This window comes from Ammodytes marinus (genome assembly GCF_949987685.1).
Source record: "Ammodytes marinus genome assembly, chromosome: 8".
NCBI lineage: Eukaryota > Metazoa > Chordata > Actinopteri > Uranoscopiformes > Ammodytidae > Ammodytes > Ammodytes marinus.
In genome coordinates this window covers 17,099,517-17,121,153 of record NC_137212.1, presented here as the reverse complement: position 1 = coordinate 17,121,153, position 21,637 = coordinate 17,099,517, and the positions used below count along the sequence as shown (strand labels likewise).

Genomic DNA, 21,637 nt, shown 5'->3' with positions numbered 1-21,637 from the left:
GCCTTCTTCTCGCTGGGTGCCAGTGTGAGCGAGCGTTACATTTCCAGCTGGGCCTCCTCTGCTGCGTGCTGCTGCTATGGCCGACTCTCCTCTCAACCACTCCTGGCCCTCCTTCTCCAAACTGTGGATGAAGAGATGGTCCTTCAAGAGAGGTATGGCGGGGTTATCTGTCTTTTTTTTTTACATTAAGATGCATGGGGTGTTGGCTGGCACGCAGGAAGACGAGTTAGGGGCCGAGGTCATGGACTAGATGTGACCCTCGGAGGATGTGAAGGCTGTTGTTTACCATTCTGACCTAATTCAGGGGTTTGTGGTGGTTGCCGGTGTGCAATGCATCAGATATCACACATGCAGTGGTCTGTGCAAAGCTCAGTAAGTCAGTTCTCAACCCTGGTGCATTGCACGAGGTCGAGAGAATGCATTGATGTCACATTGTTTGTGTAATTAAAAGCAAAAACCTGGGGACGCCTTTAGCTGCAGTTGGTAAGGCGTCCCCTCCATCCTCAGCCAGCAGCAGATTATTCATTGTCAAGTTCTAATGCTGTGTGATGATAGATACTGAGTATACAATGCTGCCACTGTTACCTCCTGTTAGTTCCAGCCTACATTTTTTTTTTTTTTTAAATGACGTTTGTGATTTTAGAGCCATTAAGAAAATCCAAGTTCACAGAGAACGAGGCTAACAAGTGGAGCTTTTTCACACACCGCAGATGCAACGGCGCCTATTTCTCTGCTCATACTGCTCACTTAGCTTCATAAAGAAATCGCGTGGGACTCTTCCTTATTGCTTCAGTCGTAGTGTCTGTGTAGGTCGGCGCTTTGAAGCTGTAGCTCAGTTCAGTTGAGTTTTCTGATCAAAGAGGATCTGTGAGATGACAGTTGTTTTGATGTGCACTCAGATATCACAGCCTCAGTGTTCTTCTTGTACCTGCACACATCTGTCAGACACACACACACACACACACACACACACACACACACACACACACACACACACACACACACACACACACACACATAAAGTATGTCTTCTTGTCATCTGTGGTTTCCCACAGTTGGGTAACATATAGGCCCGGTATGTGTGAGTTTGTCTCGTTAGAATGACTATGCTTAGTAGGCTAAGGTGTTTATACTGTATACGGTGTTTAACTCTGAAAATCTGTAGACGAGTATTTTTACTAAATCTTTGTGCATTCTGATAACTTGTCTCAAGCATTGTAAATAATCAACTGACCGTATCATATGATGCTCGAGTTCCTCTTGTGATCGTCATGTAGCTTTGCAGACATATGTACAGTGAGCTTAGTGGTTAACACGTGCGCCTGTTTCCTACGTGACACAATTGCTCAAATGTCTTTGTCTTCCTTATTACAAATGCAATCACAACTATGAAAAACAAACATACCGTTGCCATTTGCACTTAGCAGAACAAAAATTGAATTTATCATAAAGCATTCTGTAATAACGTAAACATTTTAAAATGTAATTGCTGTTTCGATGTGATGGAATAAAGCAAGACTATTCTGCACCATTATGAAATAATGACAATAATTTGGCACATTGTTAATTTAATTTGGTGATTTAGTAGTTGATTATAGTCATTAGTTTAGTTAGTAGCAGACCACCCATTGCTGTGTGGAGCCAAACAGTGGGGAGAACAGCTGATCATGACCATGCCAAAACGGTAATGGACGGACACACAAACACACACACACACACACACACACACACACACACACACACACACACACACACACACACACACACACACACACACACACACACACACACACACACACACACACACACACACACACACACACACACACACAAACTGATGTTTCATCCTTGCATGATGGGTAAGCAGATACGAGAGGCCAGCCATAAAAGGCTACAAGTCTACAGGACAGCATCAGGCGGCCGCTGCAGTGTCTGCACCAACTTTTTTAAGTTTACACTTAGTACAAGTGGGATTTGGACGCAAACACATTCTCGCTCCAGCGGTGACACTGCCATCCCTGCAGCCTCAGGCAGTGATTTAGTGATATAGAAAACTGGATCTACTGTGAGTCTGTCTGTGTGTTTATGTAAGAGCATCTCTGGCTGTCACGCTGTCGCTGGTTTATAGCAGGAACAGTGCAGATCTCACAGTGTGGCCCACCGTTTGCATTTCGTCTCAAAGCACAACACTACTTTAGTTCTCCTGCCCTCTTCTGAATACAGTAATACATCCTGAAGTAGGCCTACATGCATAAGATCAGAGAAGAAGAGTGAGCATCTTCACACACACACACACACACACACACACACACACACACACACACACACACACGCACACACACACACGCACACACAGACGCTGACATAAACATCAGACAATCACACATATTATTGGAATTATCTGCAAGAAAAGCTTGTCATGGAAGTCTCTAAATTCCAGTTGCATCACAGTTCAATGCAAAGGTAAAACATCCTTCACCAGTTCGGAAGTTTTGTACAAGGAACTCCTAAAGGGTTAGTTCAGTTTTTTTAATGGGGGTAGTGTATGCTACTTAGGCATAGTTAATGTGTTACCTTATGGAGATGGCGATCAGCATTGTAATTTCAAGGGGTTTAGCGGAGATGTCGCTGTAGCAGAAGTCATCGTTATACTGTTGTAGAGGGAAGAAGAAAAACTTTTTTTCTCCACATATCATGTAATGCTAGTTGGTGGAGACCAAAAACAGAGCTAAAAGGAGAGCGAATATCAATCACCAGTTGGCAGGTGCATATTTGTTTCTCAGTGCCTTTGGAATGTGTAAATAAGGAATTGTTTTTCTAACAGGTTCGCCATTACAACTTTATATAGGCAATCAATGTAACATAAAGCTTGTTGCACTGTCACCTTAGACATTTTTTTTTATTCCAGAGAGAGTTTGCATTCCTTCATTCACAGATATAATATGAAATGTTATAGCTAGCGTTAGCAGCCACTGTGTTTCAGAATACCTGTTTAAATTGGTCCCATTAAGTCAGAACATTAACCCTCCCAGGAGAAACGCAACTGGAAAAAAATCTATTCAAGGAGAATTGAGTCAGCCCGTGTGGAGCCATGAAGGCTTACGCTGGAGTTCACAGGAGGCGTCCCTTATGAAATGAGGCTTATGTAACCTGCCGTGGCGCTCCACTCCTCAGATGGGCATGGTGTGGCTGAAACCCTCAAAGGGAATACGACATAGGCCTACTCAGATGCCTAAACAGACTTTTTAGACACCCCGAGACACTGACACATTTGTTTTACATTTATATAAAATGTAAGAAATTTTACAATTACACACTTTTTTTTTAAACTCAAATTTGTGTAACCAAACTCCATATTTGCCTGTGCACTGTGCAGCATACCTTCATACATATAGGCCTACCTAATAGTGTACATTATTTTACTCACCGCAGTCAATCTGTTAATGCAATTGAAATGTAAAGGCACTTTCAGTGAGACTGTGAGAGGTTTGAGCAGGGGCTCACAGCTTGTCTTCCATCTTACCACATTGCTCAAATTGCTGCTGAAATCAGCTCCGTCTGGTTTTCTTTCTGTTCTTTTTCTGTTTGGTACAGTTGAAGTTATTGCATTTTCAGGAAATGTTTATAACTCACAAACATCACATTCATTATATTTCAGCATCAGAGTGCAAGCCATGTAGTGAGCCCTGTGGGCCTCCCAGTGCCCATCTCAGTGTCCAGCCCAACGCTCCCAGTGAGAAAGGATCTTCCACCTCACTATCCCCTGCCTCTGTCGCTGAGGACGTGTTCTTTGGTATCACCAATGAAGACCAGGTGAATCTCTAAATACTAAAATCTGGTTTCTTTTTTAATTTTTGATTTTCCTTCCTTTTTTTAGCCATGCTATCAGGGCAATGTCTGTTAGTTGGTCACTCCACCACTTTGGTCCAGACTAAACAGACATTCCTGGTTCCCAGACAATGAATCCTTAAGGCTTTTGAGGATTCAATGACTTTTCATTCAGCACCACCATGAGATTAGTCATGGAATTGTTTTTTTTTTCTTTATAAAAAAATCTATACGAAACGTATTGGATTGAATCCTTGAATCCAACATGCAGTAACATTTGGTTCAGACATGCATGTCCAAATACTTCATGAAATCACTGCAGAACCACGAGTGCACTTAGTTTTACTTCGTGAAAGTTAGCATACTAACCTTCTTAAATTAGATGGCAAACATGTTCAGAATATCTATTTTCTTGGCTACATCTTACTCCTCTCTTCCATTGGTGAGTTGCAGGATGCGTGTTCAGTAGTCAGTGACTATGACTACCCCTGTGAGGAGGTGAGCAACAGTTTGGAGGACCTGCTGGGCCTCAGCCCTTCTCTGAGAGACTCTGAGTACTTTAAAGACCTTCAAGGAGGTAAACCGGCTCCACAGCCTACTGCAACCCCAGTAACCACAGTCCAAGAGGGCAAACCTGTAACTGTCGGCCTACAGGTGTCCCTAAACACAGACAGTTCTGGCGTCAACCAACCTGTTCAGACTTCATTGACCACTTACTCCTTTCAAGTCACTACACCATCTCCAACCTTCTCCATACAGCCTGCAGAGGAAACTCATCACAACTTCGTGGTGACTCAGCTCAGTCCTAAGCTGTTGCCAGGTTGTATCTTTGACAGTGCTGACTGCTCGGGCCCTGCCGTAGATTTTAGCTTGACGATTAATCTGAATGGACTATTGGGATCAATGGAAACAGCAAAAGAATCGGAGGAATTAAAAGAGCAAGTCAACATGGATTTAGATGGAGAGCTAGAGCTGGACAGCTTTCCTATTCTGGTCAGGTCCATGTCAACATCTCGGAGGCACAGCTGGGGTGTCCCTGTGTCCCCCATTAACATGGGGAGGAGGTAAGATGCATGTTTGTATGTATGTATGTACGTACGGATGTATGGATAGATGGATGCATTGAAAGATGGATGGATAAAATTGGATTGAGCAATCTCAGAATGATAAGTAGCCTATAAATACGCTTAAGCTGCCCTTGAGCCGCATCTAAATCTTTTAGCTTGAGCATCCCTCAGCATAACTCATTGTCACTCTCAAAAACAAAAATGTGCAATTTAAACGAGCTAAGAGTTGCCTGTGGATAATGTTGGTTAACAGCTTCTTAGTCAAGGCTATTGGCAGTGAGAACATGAGAGCTGTGGACCAAAATACACCAAACCGAAAGCAACACAAAAATAAACGCAAGTCACTGAGTGACTTTTTTTTCAAATGTTGCTTTGTCAATAGATACATATTAGTAACCCTCAGTGTTTGTAACTAAGTGGTGTGTGTGTGTGTGTGTGTGTGTGTGTGTGTGTGTGTGTGTGTGTGTGTGTGTGTGTGTGTGTGTGTGTGTCTGTCTGTGTCTGTGTGTCTGTGTGTGTTTGTTTACTGCAATGTGGTTGTGCCAGACTGAGTCTAGATACCAGAAACTTGGACAGCGACGAAGAGAGAGAGGACGACGAGGAGACACAGAAAAGTCCCACAAAGACCTACAGCTTCATAGCGTGTCCCGGAGATGAGACGGATGATCCCAGGCTGAGTGCACAGTGTCCAAGAGCCAGGGTCACTAGCATGGTAATAAAGCAACAGTGACACATCATACATATTATTGTCAACAAATCGTATCTCCCGACCAAACTACCAGTAAACAGTTCCTCAATACTTTCCGACTTCCTTACCCTTACTGGCACACACCCACTGCTTTCCACTGGAGACATCCTTCAAAGGGAAAGTAAATGCATTTGTTGAATTAGGGACTTCTTTAAGTCGTGGATTATACACATGTAATTATTTATTATATTTACAGCAGTTGGATACATGTACAGATTGATTCATTGTTGGTTTAGGTTAGTTGGATTTCTTTACCACACTTTAGCCTTGAAGGGCATAGGGCTGATGGCTGGTCAGTACTTATATGTTTGATGCCACCTAACAAAAACACAGAACCTTAATATGTGCACCTTCTGCAGGAGTGTAAGAAACAGCAAACAAAACCCTTAACAGAATGGTGACTGAATGACTACGTATAAAATGCCAAATAATAAAGGCCAGTGTAAAGGCTATCATCATGAGTATTAAAGCTGTATGCTGGGAGGTAAACAGATCAAATGTGCTTGTGTGACTGACATGCATGTGTGTTTATCCTCCAGTGCTTTCAGGCCGGTGGCGTGCCTGGCAGGCATCTGTACTCCCGCTCAGAGATCCTCGCCACAGACGAATGTTCCCGTGCGGCACACATTTCTCGCGTTGTGCAGACATCCAAACAGGCCGCAAGGGCTGCAGGAGGTGGGGCCGAGTGTTTTGTTGTACATGTCAGTTTATCTGTTTTACAGCTGTTTTCAACATATTTTACCTGTGTGCATCTTACTCTTCTGCAGCAGAGGAATTCGACCCTGAAGAAAACCTACATTCTACTGAAGGACAGAGCCACATGTAAGTGTAAGCCATCCCCAATTAAAGCTGGGGTATATGATTTGGGGAGAAAATGGCAGTTGGGATAAAGATTCGAATCCAAATACCTCAACCACTCCACTTGTTCTCTTTGGTCCCTCCCCTATGGTCCTTCTCTGACATGCTCTACGCCAACAAGGTTGTGCCAAAGTGAATGGACAGTCCCAAAAGCCAATAAGAACAGAGAATCGGAGCGTTGCTCTGATTGGTCAAAGTGTACAGCTCATGTTTACTTTGAGCAAACAGAAATTATATACCCCAGCTCTAAGTCTGTAACGTGGTCACACACCCAGGGGCGTAGCACCAAATTCTGGGCCCCTATACAAAAAGTCCTGATGGGCCCCCTGAAAGGCGGTCTTACGATACACATGGCTCTCTGAGCCAGACAACTCCACAATACATTTATTTGAGCAAATAATTACTTTTACCGGTGTTTCCCCCAGAAAATGTCTTAGTCAAGGTGGTCACTGGCCAGGGTCACAGGAGGCGCGGCGCAACGCGCCACGGCGAAAATGTTGGGGGTATTTTGCTCAAAGATGCCAATGCGCACTATAGAAATAAACAACTGTTTATTTGAATACAAAAATACAACAGACACTGACCTTACAGTTGTGCAATTTTGATTGCTATGTGCAGGTAAAATTTTACGGACAGTACAAAACACAATTAAAGAAAACTTCTACTGTTTTGGTGCAATGCTATGCAGACACACTAAATAGAAATAGTAGACCATACATTTGTGTATGCACAACAAGTGCAAATTCAACTTTTTAAAGTTCCTTTATGGATGGGGGGCTGTGATTATTGTGGACAATAGGCCTACTGTGATAGCCTGGCTCCGCCCGCCAGCCTACTTCCGGCCAAATTTCATTTTCCCTTCAGTAGTCAGTCTGGGTGTACAGTGCATTTCCCAGTTTTCTCCGGAGAATCTACAATCGTCCAATCAGCGAACATAGCGAGTGGCTGAGAACGATGGCGTCGAAGTTGCGCTCCAGTTTCAGTTGAATGCTGCGTTCCTTTATACTCGGAAGAAGGAGATTTCTGACTTGGTAGTTCCGAGTTCCGACCTGTCTGTGTTCCAGTGCATCTGCTCGCGAAAGTATGGACGCCTAAAACCTTTCTCGTCCAAATAACTAAACGTTAGGCTCTAACAAGTAACTGTTGCCAGGTACCGGTAGATTCATAGACTACAATATGTAGTGAAGTCGGAAATTTCCGAGTTCCCTGTCCAACTGGAACGCACCATCAAAAGCCGGCTCATGACACACGTGACGACCAAACGTGATGCGATTGGTTGGCTAATCCAGAGTGGCACTGGGCAGATCCAATAGTTTTAAACTTCGACAGACACCCACCTCCAAGTGAGTGAACGTTTGCCAATTACAGCACTTCCAGACCTTCTGTACAAATGAAATGAAGTACGATGGTCTGGTTGGACCAGGCTACTACTGTGATGCGATAGCCTATAATTCATTAATGGTTATTATTAGCCTACTTGCTTGATTTATTTTTAAATACAAAGGTTATTGGTCGTTTTGGAACATGTCTTTCCCAATTTAAAACATAAAAATAAAGCAGCATTGAAAATTCAGAAAATAAATCTTGTTGGCCTACACTAGCATGCTGTTCTACAAATAACTCAATAGTTGAAATAATAAATACAATGTGTTTTCCCCTTAAAATGTCTAAATGCATTTCAAAGACAGTAACAGTGTGGCACTTCTTTAAACTTACTGAAACTTGCAGGGGCCATCACTCTCATGTATTTATCAGACTTTTCTCTGCGCTTTCTGAGCTGATAGATAGGTTGTGTTGCCACAGTGATGTGGAGTCTTAAACTGTTCTAGCTTTGCCAGCACTTATATCTGTACAGCTAAATATCCCCATAGAAACATAGCTGCATTTATTTTCGCCACCAGTTCAATTCAATGTCAGCTTGCTCCTGCTTACTCTCCCGCACACATGCCTTAGTCATGCGCAGGCCCCTGATCTCCTTGCAAGGGTCAGGGGCCTGTCATGAGCCAGTCAATTATTTATTTTTTTGGAATGGCATTGTTCAGGGTCTTCGAAGATCGGGGCCCCACATTCAGCTTTTAAAAAAAATATTTTTTATTTTTTTTTGATGGGCCCCCCTCTGCCTTGGCCCCCCCGTGACTGTCGCACTTTCCCCCGCAGTCCGTCGGCCCTGCACACACCACTTTATGACTTCCAATACGGTGGTGGAATATCGATTCCCTTTCGAGCAAGACGCCTCACTCTGACTGCCAGCTCAGGTTTAATGATGCTTGAAAGAAAAGAAAAGAAACAACAACAGAAAATATTCTCCTTGTGTTGGTTTGATTCACATGCAACTGTTGATGATTTGTGTTGTGTATATTAAACCTACAACATTTGAATGGGTCAGTACAACTGGTCACATACTGTTCTGTTGTGGTAAATTACGGCTATCTCGCTCCAACATAACAGAGCTTTTCCCGTTCTCTCCCAACATTTCTGCTCCTTGTCACATGTCTGCAACCTTATCCTCCCACAGTCCTCTCTCCCAGCTCCTTAGATGGCCCCTTAGTGTGTGTGTGTGTGTGTGTGTGTGTGTGTGTGTGTGTGTGCGTGCGTGTGTGTGGCTCTGGCGATTGTGTAGATGCAGCCGACAAGGGAGGATTCGACACTCCCAAAAGTGGAGAATTCTTTTGAAACAGTGCTGTCTTTTCCTATTTTCGATAGGAAGCACCTTTCATCTCTCCTTAACCCCCGATGACGTTTAGGGGTTAAGGTATAGGAAAGGAGGCTTATAGGTTAGGAGATTGGACTATTCGGATTGGCCCTGGCACTCTCTTCTCCTCTCCTCTCCTGCCTAGTGTTGCCAGATCTTGCAAGAGAAACAAGCAACCAGGCCTAAAAAGCAAGCCCAAAAGAAGCAACCTCATATTATATCTCTGACAATTTTTTTTTCAAAAACAGAGAAATATGATTAGATTTATATTGTATTGCAACCATTCCGAAAATACTGCAACATTTCTCTTTTAGCCTCTAAGAAAGTTGAACAAAAAACAACTAGCCAACAAATAAATAGGTACATTATATGGTCAAGCAGCAGAAGTTTATCATGCAATTATGTTTAGGCAACGATTCAGCATCAAACTAACTGCATGTCAATAAAAGCTCACCAATAACATAACCACAGAAAAAACTAAAATAAATACATATGAAGAAAACAATTAAACACACTTCTACTGTCTCACACATAATGAACAGGCCAAGCAATTAAAAAAACAAAACAGCTTATTTACTAAATATTGTATTTCGTACCAATTGCCTAGACAGAGCACATTTAATCTTTATTTTATGCGACTGCACTTTAGAAACAAGCCCAACAAACGCAACCTGCTACAACCAATTTTTGTAAGCAACTGTACATAGAAAAACAAGCCCAAAGTTGCTTATAAAAGCAGACTTGGCAACGCCGCTCCTTTCCTATCCTCTGGCAACCCCCACTCAGCCTCAGTGTCTTGTTTGTCTTAGGCTGATGGTACAGAAAGTTCTGCAGGAGCTAAAGCAGTACCATGGGTAAGTAAGTAAACATGAGGGAGAGGTCTGCTTGGTCCTACCACTGCTTAAATGCCACCCGGTCTTCAGAGCAGCAGAAGCAGAGCAAGATTGTGTGTATGTGTGTGTGTGTGTGTGTGTGTGTGTTTGCATGTTTTGGGCACGTGTGTGTGTGCATGTGCCTGTTTGTGCCCTGACACAGTGGAAAACAAAAGTTTTGAACTCGCCTGACAATGAAAACTATCTTTCAAAAGTGCACAGTAAACTAAACAATGTTCTAATCTCAGACCGGCATCCTTTTTCTTTACCACCGTTCACTTTTGCTGTGATAAAAGTTTTATATGGATTTCTGTGGTTTATATTTTTTTGGACAGTTTTCCATCGTGTTTATTGTAACAATGAAATAATATCATTGTTCCTCCACAGAGCAAAGCAGAGGAACAACAGACCACATGCCAAAGAGGCAGGAAACTGCACTTGGTACGAGTTCCTCTCTATTGAGTAAGTAGTGTCAATGTTCACAATTATGGAAGTAAATAAAAAGTTGTGTTCAGTGATTGGTTGCTATGGGTCCTGTATGTTATAGGAGTGGATATGGACATGACATGAACGCTTGTTGTCAAAACAATTTTTTGTCAACATCAGTGAATATCTCCTCACGATCTGCTACCTGTCCATACATAGCCTAGGCTCTGTTAAGGTGTATGTGTAAACAAATGGTATGTAAACAAAGGGGCCTACGGTTGCTACATACCAGTTTACATAGCCTAAGATGTGTATGTTATGCTTTTGGTGTGTATTTCATTATGTGCTTCCTCAACTAGGAATGAGGAAGACGATGATCGTGCAGAGAAGGTGGAGAAAGGCACCAAGGTGAAGAGGACTCTCAGCTCGCTGAGGAACAGGATGACTGGCTCATTCAACAAAGATAAGGTAAAGCCAGAGCACAGACACACTGTGCCACTTTCAACTTATAGTGCAACAAACCATGCTGCATGAAATGCAATGGCATGACTTAATAAGCATTTAAAAAAAAGCATTTCAAGAGTTAAGTTCATGTTGAATGCACAACTTGCTGATCTACAGCACCACACAAACCCTGTCATATATCCTGCCTCTGTCACACTTATGCAATGTCATACTCAGCCGTGCCGAACATTTTGTTTTGAAGGAGAACACACATTTTGCATATAAACACCTCCCTCTGTGTCTACTTTTTTCTTGTTCTCCTGCAGGGTAGGAACAGAGAGAAAGAGCATCAGAAAGAGAGGGGGAAGGAGAGGGAGGCCAGAGAGAAAGTGTGCAGCAGCAACAGGCATTACCTGGTGCCAGGCGCTTTCTCCAGCTGTGCCACCTGCTCACTGTGCGGCAAGAGCCTGCAGAGACAGCATGGCCTGCAGTGCATGAGTGAGTAACACCACAGCCACAGGTGCACACGCACCCGCGCTTGTTCTCAGCCTTGACACACACAGACACACACACACTGTGCACAGGTGTTTCACTCACACCCACAAACTTGCACCTATTTATGCCCATGCTATACTGCACGCATGCTCACTCACCCACTTATTGATACGCTTCAATACACAGGCAAACAGAGCCACCCACACAGTCACACACAAACAACCGGAAACTGTAGCATACATAAAACATTCATAGTTTACTTAGGCAACACCCTTTTTAGCTGCAATAAGTACTTATTTCTGACTTAATGTTATTTGTACATATACTATATTCATATATTTTTGTAAGACATCTTATATATCTGGCAGATTACAGAATGAAAAATAAAATAGAAAGTTTTCACTTTGTCTTCACATATGTCACACTGCAACATCACTGTGGGTCCTATTTGTTGCACAACCAAGCTCAGTTGTTTAGATGTGTTATCTGATGTATTAGCTCCATCTTCTGACAGTTGTGTACGTGAATCAACGGCACACCTCCACTCTACTGATCTGGCTTGAAATTTTCATCACATTTCCTATTGCTTCAATGAACTCTTGTGATATCAGAAAATAGGCCCTTCTCTGTCCTGCAGGTAACCACAGCTTTGCAGTAGACCTGTACAGGACATTTCAACACCCGGCAGCTTACATTTCTTTTCTTTTTTTTGCTGCACACATGACATGACACTCCAATGCTGCCTGCATGTCAGCTGATAAGCCTGCAATACCTAATAAAAAACAAACATTAGAACAAAGTACTGACTGCACAAAATACCTGTGCTATCAGTAAATAAAAGGAGTTATACGGTTCTAATATCCAATAAGAGACCATTTAGCAATTAAATCAAGAAAGGATTTTTAAAGTGGTCCAATGGGTGGAATAGAATTTGCACAAATTGCTTGTTTTGAACATTATAATTCTTACCACCTCCTTTGGTTATAGATCAGTTAAATAGATTGTACTTTACTGCAGTTTGATATTAGCAAAAACAGGGACGTACAAATGGAATGGCAATAATTACAAGATACCAGTAGGATTTAACATGGTGGTTTTGTAACACCTGTTAACATGTCCTTTTAAAGATACCTTTTAAAATACAATATTAGCCAAATGTCACGTAAACGTCTCCATGCCCTGTTGCTGCACTGACTGAACTATAAAGCATGTGGCAACACATTTGAAGTTTGGTAAAATGAAAAATAAGCCATTACAAATAAAAGTCCTGCCTTTATAAAGAATCACAGAGCTCTCACTCCCGGGAGAAAAACTTTAGAAACATATTTTTAATTATTTTATATTTATTATATATTAAAATTATTATATTATATTAAAGTGTGATTCTTGTGATATGATTCAACTTAATACTGCAATTAGGGCAGGCATACTCTATTGACCTCCAAGAGGGCCCCATAAAAGGGCATACAAGTTATTTTAAATGTTTTATATATTTTTTTTGACTCCAGGTTATTTTCTCATGATGCAGCCAGTCTGGTGTATAATCAGCCGCCTGTACAGTAGACGTTCCTGTAATTCCTTGGGCTGGTGTCTTCTCTGAAGCCATGTGGTCTGTTTTTTGCACATCACCAAATAAAGTTTCAAACAAGGAAACAGAACTGTTGCAGTGCAAGGAGAGGCGAAGTTAATCATTCGGTGCAAGCACTTCATTATATTATGGCTGTAAATAAATGTCCTTCTGTTCTGGGAAACAAAGGCCATAATATGTCTGGAGCATTGATAAATCCTGCAGTCTCGCGGCAGGACATATAATGTATGACTGTTTTTAATAGTGTGCTTATTAAACAAAGTTTGTTCTGGCATATTTCACAAAGCAAAGGGCACCACATATCCAGTGCCATTCAGACTGCACTGCTTCTTTAAGACATCAAGCCAATAACATATCTATCTCTCTTGTCAAAATACCACTTTCATCAAGCATGGCCCCGGAGAGGTTGTAAATCCTGCATTTTGACACTTGTGTTGTGCTGTTGGTGCAAACACATAGACGTGAGACAAACAAGTGAATGTGCCTAATAACAGGCTAATTTGAACCAAGCCCGGTGGGGATTTACGACTAGATAAAAAGGTCCCTTTTCTGTCTAGCAGGCAACCACAGCTTTTAAGTAGACCTGTAGGCCTACAAGACAGTTTTCTTCTGCCGCACTCATGCAACTCCTATAGCCTACTTTCTGATGGTCAGCTGATGAGCCTTCAATAAAGACATGTGGAATTGTCTGGAAAAATATCTGATCCAAGCAATTGGGCTGCATGACAAGCCAGTGATAGAAGATATAAATGCATTGAGAATCGCCTTTCTATAGTCAGATGTTTAAAAAATAGAAGACAATTTAGTAATTAAATCAACAAAAGATTTTTAAAGTGATCAAATGGGTGGGATACAATTTGGCCGAAAAGGCTTGTTGTGCATTCTAATTCTCACCACAGTCTTTGATCATTATTGAATAAGGTTGCTTTTTTTAGACATCAACCAGAAAACATCCATATATCTGAGACAATTGTCCACTCATCAAGCCTCGCTGCTGAGATGGATAAGTTTGCAAATCCTGCATTTTGACACTTGTTGTTGGTGCAAACACACAGACGTGAGACAAAACTAGTGAGTGTCCCTTTAATTTGAACCAAGCCCTGTGGGGATTCAGCGGAGAATCAGCCTGTGGAATGCGTCGTTTGTAGCCACAGATTGTTTCCAGAGAGCAGGACACAAAACTGGACAAAAACAGGAATGTGGGGGACTTGTTGCTGTTGATCTCAATGGCCAAACTGATTTATCTAGCTTACGGGCAGACTGCATGTCCCTTTGGATGTAGCTGATTCTTGTTTGAACGGTAAGAGCCAGTTACAGTAGCGACGGGATTAGGTGGATAAACTCCCGTTGTTTCAGCTCAGCTCAATGGGACTCTTCGGGCATCCTGACCGCTAGCTTGTCGGCTAAATGCTAATCACTGCAACACAACTGCTTCTTGTCGTTTCCTTCTAGATTTAGGCTGTTGTGTTGGGTTTGAGGTCGTGTTTTATCAAGCGGCACCCCCTTCTAAAGTCCATGTGATATAAAATAGATCACAAACTGGTCCAAATTAAATCACAGTTAATCTTAATGTATTACTAGCTAACTATTAGCCACTTAACGCTAGCCTGTTAGCCTGCCCACAACCGCTTCTACTTGAAAAACAAGTTTCCTTTGCTAACCATTTAGGCTATAGTCTTATTTGTTAGTATTGTCAGACGGTCACATTAACGCTGTCTGTATTTGTGTCTTAATGTTTGACAGCTACCCATCAGCTTCCCTTTATTTGCCCTCTTTTTCAGTAGTTTGTCTTAGCTGCAGACTTTGACGCTCAACAGGTGATTGCTAGCTAACGTTAGCAGCTAAAATAACTTTTTTTTTAAACCCGACGTCAGCTGTTACTATGTACTAGCCTGCTAAATATTAAAGCAGGTTAGTACAAGTAACATTATTCCACAATCATATAAAAAAGTTAAACTTTTGTCTGGTGGAAACTGGAAACTATAGACTCACATTGCCAGTGTAGCCTAATAACTATCTCTTATATTTCTCCCTCCCCGTTATAATTGGCTAAAAGCTAACGGACTCGGTATTCTGAAACCCGCCCCATAATCCTGGACGTGTCGAACGATGTTATTCTCGAGTGTCAAATTAGTTACTTTTGGTTACTCTTCGGACTAGGTTTTTCTCTTTCGCTCTCTCGCACTGGGTCACATGCTGCTAATTGTGCTTGGCAGGTTTGCCGGTGCATAACAGCCCACTCCACTGACTCTGCGGTCTCACCCATCTCCCCCTGTTAGCGCACCACCTCTCCATGCATCACTGCTCTGCCCTGCAGCATGCCTGACTCTCTGGGCGGCGCCTCAGCCTTTTTATAAGTGTCAAGGTCTGAGTGCCCCAGTACCTGTCAGTAGGTTATTGTAACCTTCCATCTACATGTTAAGGTACTGTAGCCTATCTATGGTGGCCTGATAAGTCAGTTGATGGACTTTAACTCATCATTAAGGAGGCTTATAACTGTGGAATGGGTAGAATATGTGACTTTAACTACTTTGAAAGTATACACAGCATCTAGATATACGAGCTACTATCTTCTTGTATCTGTATGCTACTGGTCTTAGTGGTATAATAAAGACCTTCATTTTTGGGCGAGAAATGTGACAGGCATAGATGTTTGTTTTTCTTCACTCCGTTAACAGCTCCCCAAGCCCCAGTTCTCCTGTTTCACTAGATGATGTTGGTTGGTTGGTTGGCTCTTGGCTGCCTCAGTGAGTCTGCCCAAAGTGTTGATGTTTTTGTCACTATTGTCTCAGGGAATTAACAGTGACCTCTTACACATAACACACATGCAACCCCGAGAGAAACAGGTGGTGTCAGTTTTTTCCTCCTGCTGTGAATGTAATACCTTTTTCTATTTTGGTGGCAGCTGGGTCTTTCTATGAAATTAATGGAACATAACAGTCTTGTTATAACATCAGTAATAGTGTAACCAAAGGAAACATTGGCTTAACTTACAAGTTGATTATTGCTTCTGAGTAAGTCTCAACTCAGATGCTGGCAATGCACCATCTAAAGTTACACCGTGTTAGTTTAATATATATGGCTTAGCTAACAAGCAGAGGAAAACAAGCTGTTTAACACCCCGTTTACTTAAGCCAAACAATGCTGGCATATGTGAATAGTGAAACTGCTACTTCAACACAAGCTTGCAATGTACGATGTAAAACCTTTTATTTAGGCTGAGGCAATACTGTTGCTTACAAATAACTTAAAAGCAAAGTCCCTGTCGTTTTGTATGTGTCGGCGGGCAATACATCTGTGATTAATTGTTTATTACTTGCACATTGAAGTATCTGCAGGTTTCAATATTCTTTATATACTTAAAGGTTTACTTCACCGGTTGGAATATGAAGGTGTATTGAACTCGGAGATCCTATTTAGTATAAATGTGCAAAAAAAAATGAAATCGGATCATCTTAGCCTGAGAAAAGGCAGAAAGAGTGTTTAATGGTCTCACTGTCTAACCATACAGTTTCCTTCTTGTGACATCACAGTAAGGGTTAGGATTAACAGGACAGCTGGGCAAAGGGAAGACTAAGGGAAGACTGAGGGAAGAAAAACCTCATTCATTATATTATAGAATGCTGGTTCTGTATGGGTGAAGAATTCCTTTAAAGAGGACCTATGATGCTTTTTGACTTTTATGACCTATAAACGTTGTTATGATGATTCATAGTCATGCTTAACCATACTAAATTATCAAATAATGACTTGCATGCATTTCGACGTATTCCCTGCTGACCGTCTGGGGTGTCTGTGCAGAGCACTAAACACTATTCTAGCCAGTCGAGAAGTCACGTCTTCAAAGCGGTCTACCCTTTCATAATTGGTGACGTCGCATAAAAATTCGTGACGTGACCACGTGGATGTTTCCATGTATGGTAATGCTGTCACTTCCCTGTTCGCGTCTGCCTCGCGCTTCCCGCCACTGAAAGTGTTCCGGAAGGAAGGTAACCAATCACAACGGAGTGGGGTTTGCAAGAGGGGGGGGGGGGGGAGGGTAGCGGAGATGGCCGATGCACAGGCGGAGGGAGCGGAGATTGCCGAAGCACACACACTCAAGTGTTGACAGGACGTGCTGGATCGCCAAAATAAGAGAAAGAGCTTCCCGAAAATCTACATAGTTTTTTGTGATGTGATTCGTGTCAGGTTGCTCTATAGCAGTGTAAAACAAGAAATTAAGACCAGAAAAGTAGTATAATAGGTCCTCTTTAAGGAAAACCAAGTTTGAGGAAGGGACCCAATTCCTAGATAATATGATTCAACTAGGGATGGCCATTTAGAATTTTTTCTTTAACCGGTTAACCACCAGAATTAACGGTTATTAACCGGTTAACCGTTAAGATTTAATGTAGCCTAAAATAGTGAAATACATGAAACATTATAGCAGGGCTCCCGACCTTTTTTTTGTTCCAAGGACCGGCATATTAATATAAAAACTATTCAGGGACCAGTAGCCAATTTAAATGCCTACATGTTGACATTCACACGGCACCTTTGTCTGTTGTGAGAAGAGGTGTAGTATGCGAATGAAGGAGCAGAAAGTGAAATAAGTGACTGAAAAGGCCGTGACATTTACACACACACACACACACACGCGCTTAGGGGATGGGTAGTCTACCGAAACCCGGTGCTAAGTAGTGCTGAGCACGGGGCAACATTTTGACAGACCGTAATATTGATAAGCTCCGATGTTACCAGTACTGCATAACGATACTTAACGCTTTTGTTGGCGGATTTTCGCTGTTGATCCTGGCACACAATCATGGCAGACCTGTGTCTGTGCAGGGGGCGGGCATTCACTGCCTGTCTGTCACTCCCTCACACACTCACTGAGACGGTGATAGATGCAGCCAGGACAGCATCAACCTCAAGAAGGCTAATGCTAGCGCTATGTTAAGCTAGCGGGAGCCCACGCTGTTAATTAAATTATACAAACATATGACATGGGAGCGTTGTGACCATAAGTTGTGACTGGGAGCGTACCATGGACCCATTATAAAGTTGACCGTAGCCTACACTACTCGTTTCATTCTCTACCGACAGTTGGCATTCTTACATCCGGTTCAGCGATATCAAAATAAGAGTCCGGATTTCAGAGAAATTAAGATATATATATTTTTTTAACCATTTAACCTTTAGTATTAACCGGTTAAAGATCTTCTTAACGGTTAACGGTTAACCAGTTAACCATGGACATCCCTAGATTCAACTGGAAAAACCTTAGTCTTGGAGAGCAGTGCTACCCTGTTTTCTAGCTATATAATACAACAACTTTTAAGTGCTCTGTTGAATGAGTTAATGTTCCCCTGGAAGAACCCTCCCTTCGTTATCGTGAGCTCTGCTGATTTCAGTGTCGTCCTGCCAAGATAAAATGAGACAACACATTCTCTCCAGGAGTGAAGTAGTTGCACAGGTGATTCCTTAGTCGTTTTTTAATATTTTATTATTACTTAGCTGTCGGTAAGTTGTGTGACTTAATTTCTCACTGCTGCTTATCTATCGTTCTGCCAATCTCAGGGCAGGGGGGGACTTTTAGGCCTGTGCACTGCTGTGCGCTTCTTTGTGTTATAGGGTCAGTTAGTTAGTTACCAGTCAGCAGACGTGGGGCATGGTGGTGGTTTTGTTACAGATGAGTGTCCCGTGAATCGGCTGCAAACCACAGGGCTGCATGACCGAGTGACTGGAACTCATGGCATTGCTCAAGAAGGACACAGCTGGCCGACACTCGCCAACCACGTCCACCTTATGACAGAAATCCCTATGACAGTTAGATAAAGGCCTGGATGTCTAAGCCGTGTTTACGTCGATTTGTCATTTGTGACTCATTTTGTGGTGGCGCACCGCACCGCACTGCACTGGTATATTTTTTCACCCTGGGCATCGCACCCATGTGTTATTGCCAAAGGTGGGAGGTGGTTCTTCCATAGCTGCAACGAGTCATTGCTGGATAGTGATAAGCTCTGTGATATCAGTAAACAGAAAACACAGTGTTCCTGCTCATTAGGATTAGTTTCAGCAACACTTCTTGTGGATGCAGTTTGAGTGAAATCACCTCTAGAATATTACTAACAGAAACTGCTTTTGGTTTCCTCAATGATGATATAGTGGCAATGACATGGCTTTTTTATTAATTTTTTTATTTAATCTAGATCTGCCTCTTATATTTCCTGTTCTTAGAACAAACTTTTCCCATCTTTTCCGTGTCCATAGATGTAAGAAGTAGAAGTACTACGGCCTTAATGGGCTTTTATTTTGAAGGCTTTTTGTCTTTTGCCAGGGAGACTTTCATTTTGCATATTAGCTGGAGCAAGGTGAAAAATGATCTCAGGCTCTGTTTTCCTGAATGCTCTTTTGTGTGTTGGCTTACTGACGTACATCCCCATAACCTCAAGGTTCTCCGGCCTCCCAACTGACTGAAATTAAATCTGCCTTGGATTAATATGTGAAATGAAGGAATCATAAAAAAAAATCATATTTTTTTTCTGCAAACTACACACTACTCTGTGTCTGTCTCTCAATTCAATGGGCTTGCACTGGTCTAGAATCACATGTAGCAGTCCAGTACAGCTGGATCCAGCTCATAGAGGGACACTATGAGGGGAAGATTATTCAGAAGCAAGTTTCTGTTTTCTTTTCTTTCAGTTCAGCCAGCAATTGTTCATTTTGTACCATAGAGATGGAGGCTGCGGGGGGTAGTTTGGAGATTATGGATGAAGTGGAGTAATAGAGTCAATGTGGTCAGGGCTAGATCTATAAAAGGACAAAAAAGATGATTAAATTAAATGTATATAATTAAATATAAATGACTTCAATTGTATACTGCATGCACCAATTCTTTATTCCTCTTCACCCACACACACACACACACACACACACACACACACACACACACACACACACACACACACACTTTTACCTCTCCCGGCTTCATCCCCTCTACTGCACAGGAAGGTCTTTTGTAATTGTGTCCATCGTATCAGCAGCTCACCAAAGGGGAATAAGCTATAGAGGCCTTTACAGTATGGTTGTACAGAAGTTAGTGGAAGTTGCTAGAGTGTGTCATGTTTTTCCACTTTTTTCCACAAGCTATGTATGCAACCAGATTCAAACAATCCCCATATGGCCTCATGGCCCAATGCAACATTGGTAAAATGTAATGAATGTAGTATGGGGTCAACATCCTTACTTTGTTAATTACCAAAAGCAGTGGTTACTACTGGTCAGGTTTCACTCAAATCACAAATTATTCATCATGACAACATTGAGATATTTTTTTAACAAATATAATCATATCAGGGAACTAAACTCACCACCCTGTTTCCACCCATCAGTCTTGTTTTCGTGCATATGCATTTCTGTCTTTTTTATGTTTTGCATCGAAAGGCCACGTGTTTCTAGTTTACATCGTCAGCCTGGTTTTAACTAGCTTGATGGGATCAGACTTTGCATAGTAATAACTCCATTTGTTTGGCCGGCCTAGCCCCTCAGGAGAGGCTTAAGTTGTTTACCTTATACAGAATGTAGCCAGGCTGCAAGATTGAACTGTTTTGTTTGACCAGTGTCTTGTCTTTCTGGTAATTGAGTAGAACGTGAACAAAACAAGAACAACTCTGATTTGTATCTGTGTTAATCAGCAGAGATGCAATCAGGTTTTGCATCTAAATTAAAATTTAAGTAGCTGTGTTTTCCAGACAGATAATTCCTGACCTTAGCGTGATTCTGTATCTTGTAAACGTGTAAACAAACAGAAGTCACAGACTTTCACTGTGTGTTGAGAAAAGTTGTTTGAAAACAAATCCTCCACTATGTGATTGATGAAAGCAGCAGGTGAAAAGGCTCTGCCCCCAGATGTTTGCTTCAGTGTCAGTGCAATGCTTTGTTTGAATCACAGCTTGTATTACTTTGAACAATGCCAACAGGAACCGTTGCATTGTTTTTGAAATTTCACACTTGGTTTAGCGTTTCATAGTTCCCATCAACACAGAGTGTACAGTAGACTATGTATCTAATGCAACACTGACTCTGTCTTCCTTTCCTACTGCTTTTCAGATTGTGCTGTGAACGTTCACAAGAGCTGCAAGTCTCTGCTGGGTGAGTGCACCAGCAGCAAGAATAAGGTAAACAAACACTACACTGAAGCTTAGAAAAACAGGCACGGAGGCTACAGTGAAGTAGTACAATAACCTACAATACGTTCTTTTATTACTCATGTAAAGAATAGGTATACACATGTACATGGTCAGACATATGACCACCACTAAAAACACATTTAAGATTAATTCTAATAAATGGTTGGTGTGACATTCCTGCTTTTTTTTGGCAAACTTTTGATTGTTCGAGCACCACTGCAACACTGAGGCATTATTTATATGTTCAATAATTATATACTTAAAATGAATGGTCACTAAAAAAAGATTAGCTCATATATTGCAAAATCCAAATTTGTTCAGTGTCACTGGAAGACCTGCTTGTTTTCTAAGCTTTTCCTCACCTTGCTCTGTGTCGTTTTCACTAGCAACACTTCCTGCAACTGCAGCGTAGCCCCAGCGTGCTTTACATTCTGTAATTACATATTTG

At 41.9% G+C, this 21,637-nt stretch overlaps 1 protein-coding gene across 1 annotated transcript in view; it reads left to right on the top strand.

Annotated features, from left to right (window-relative positions):
- Positions 1–76: 76 nt before the first annotated feature.
- Positions 77–21,637, top strand: part of arhgef18b (rho/rac guanine nucleotide exchange factor (GEF) 18b) — a gene marked incomplete at its 5' end in the record, with an annotated part of 46,817 nt that continues 25,256 nt past the window's right edge. Inside the window, 11 exons of the mRNA XM_080032022.1 lie at positions 77–152; positions 3,659–3,813; positions 4,282–4,892; positions 5,442–5,607; positions 6,192–6,318; positions 6,411–6,465; positions 10,003–10,047; positions 10,453–10,527; positions 10,851–10,959; positions 11,262–11,433; positions 21,110–21,177. Coding sequence (XP_079888148.1) covers positions 77–152; positions 3,659–3,813; positions 4,282–4,892; positions 5,442–5,607; positions 6,192–6,318; positions 6,411–6,465; positions 10,003–10,047; positions 10,453–10,527; positions 10,851–10,959; positions 11,262–11,433; positions 21,110–21,177 — 1,659 coding nt within the window. The remainder of the gene's footprint in view (positions 153–3,658; positions 3,814–4,281; positions 4,893–5,441; positions 5,608–6,191; positions 6,319–6,410; positions 6,466–10,002; positions 10,048–10,452; positions 10,528–10,850; positions 10,960–11,261; positions 11,434–21,109; positions 21,178–21,637) is intronic.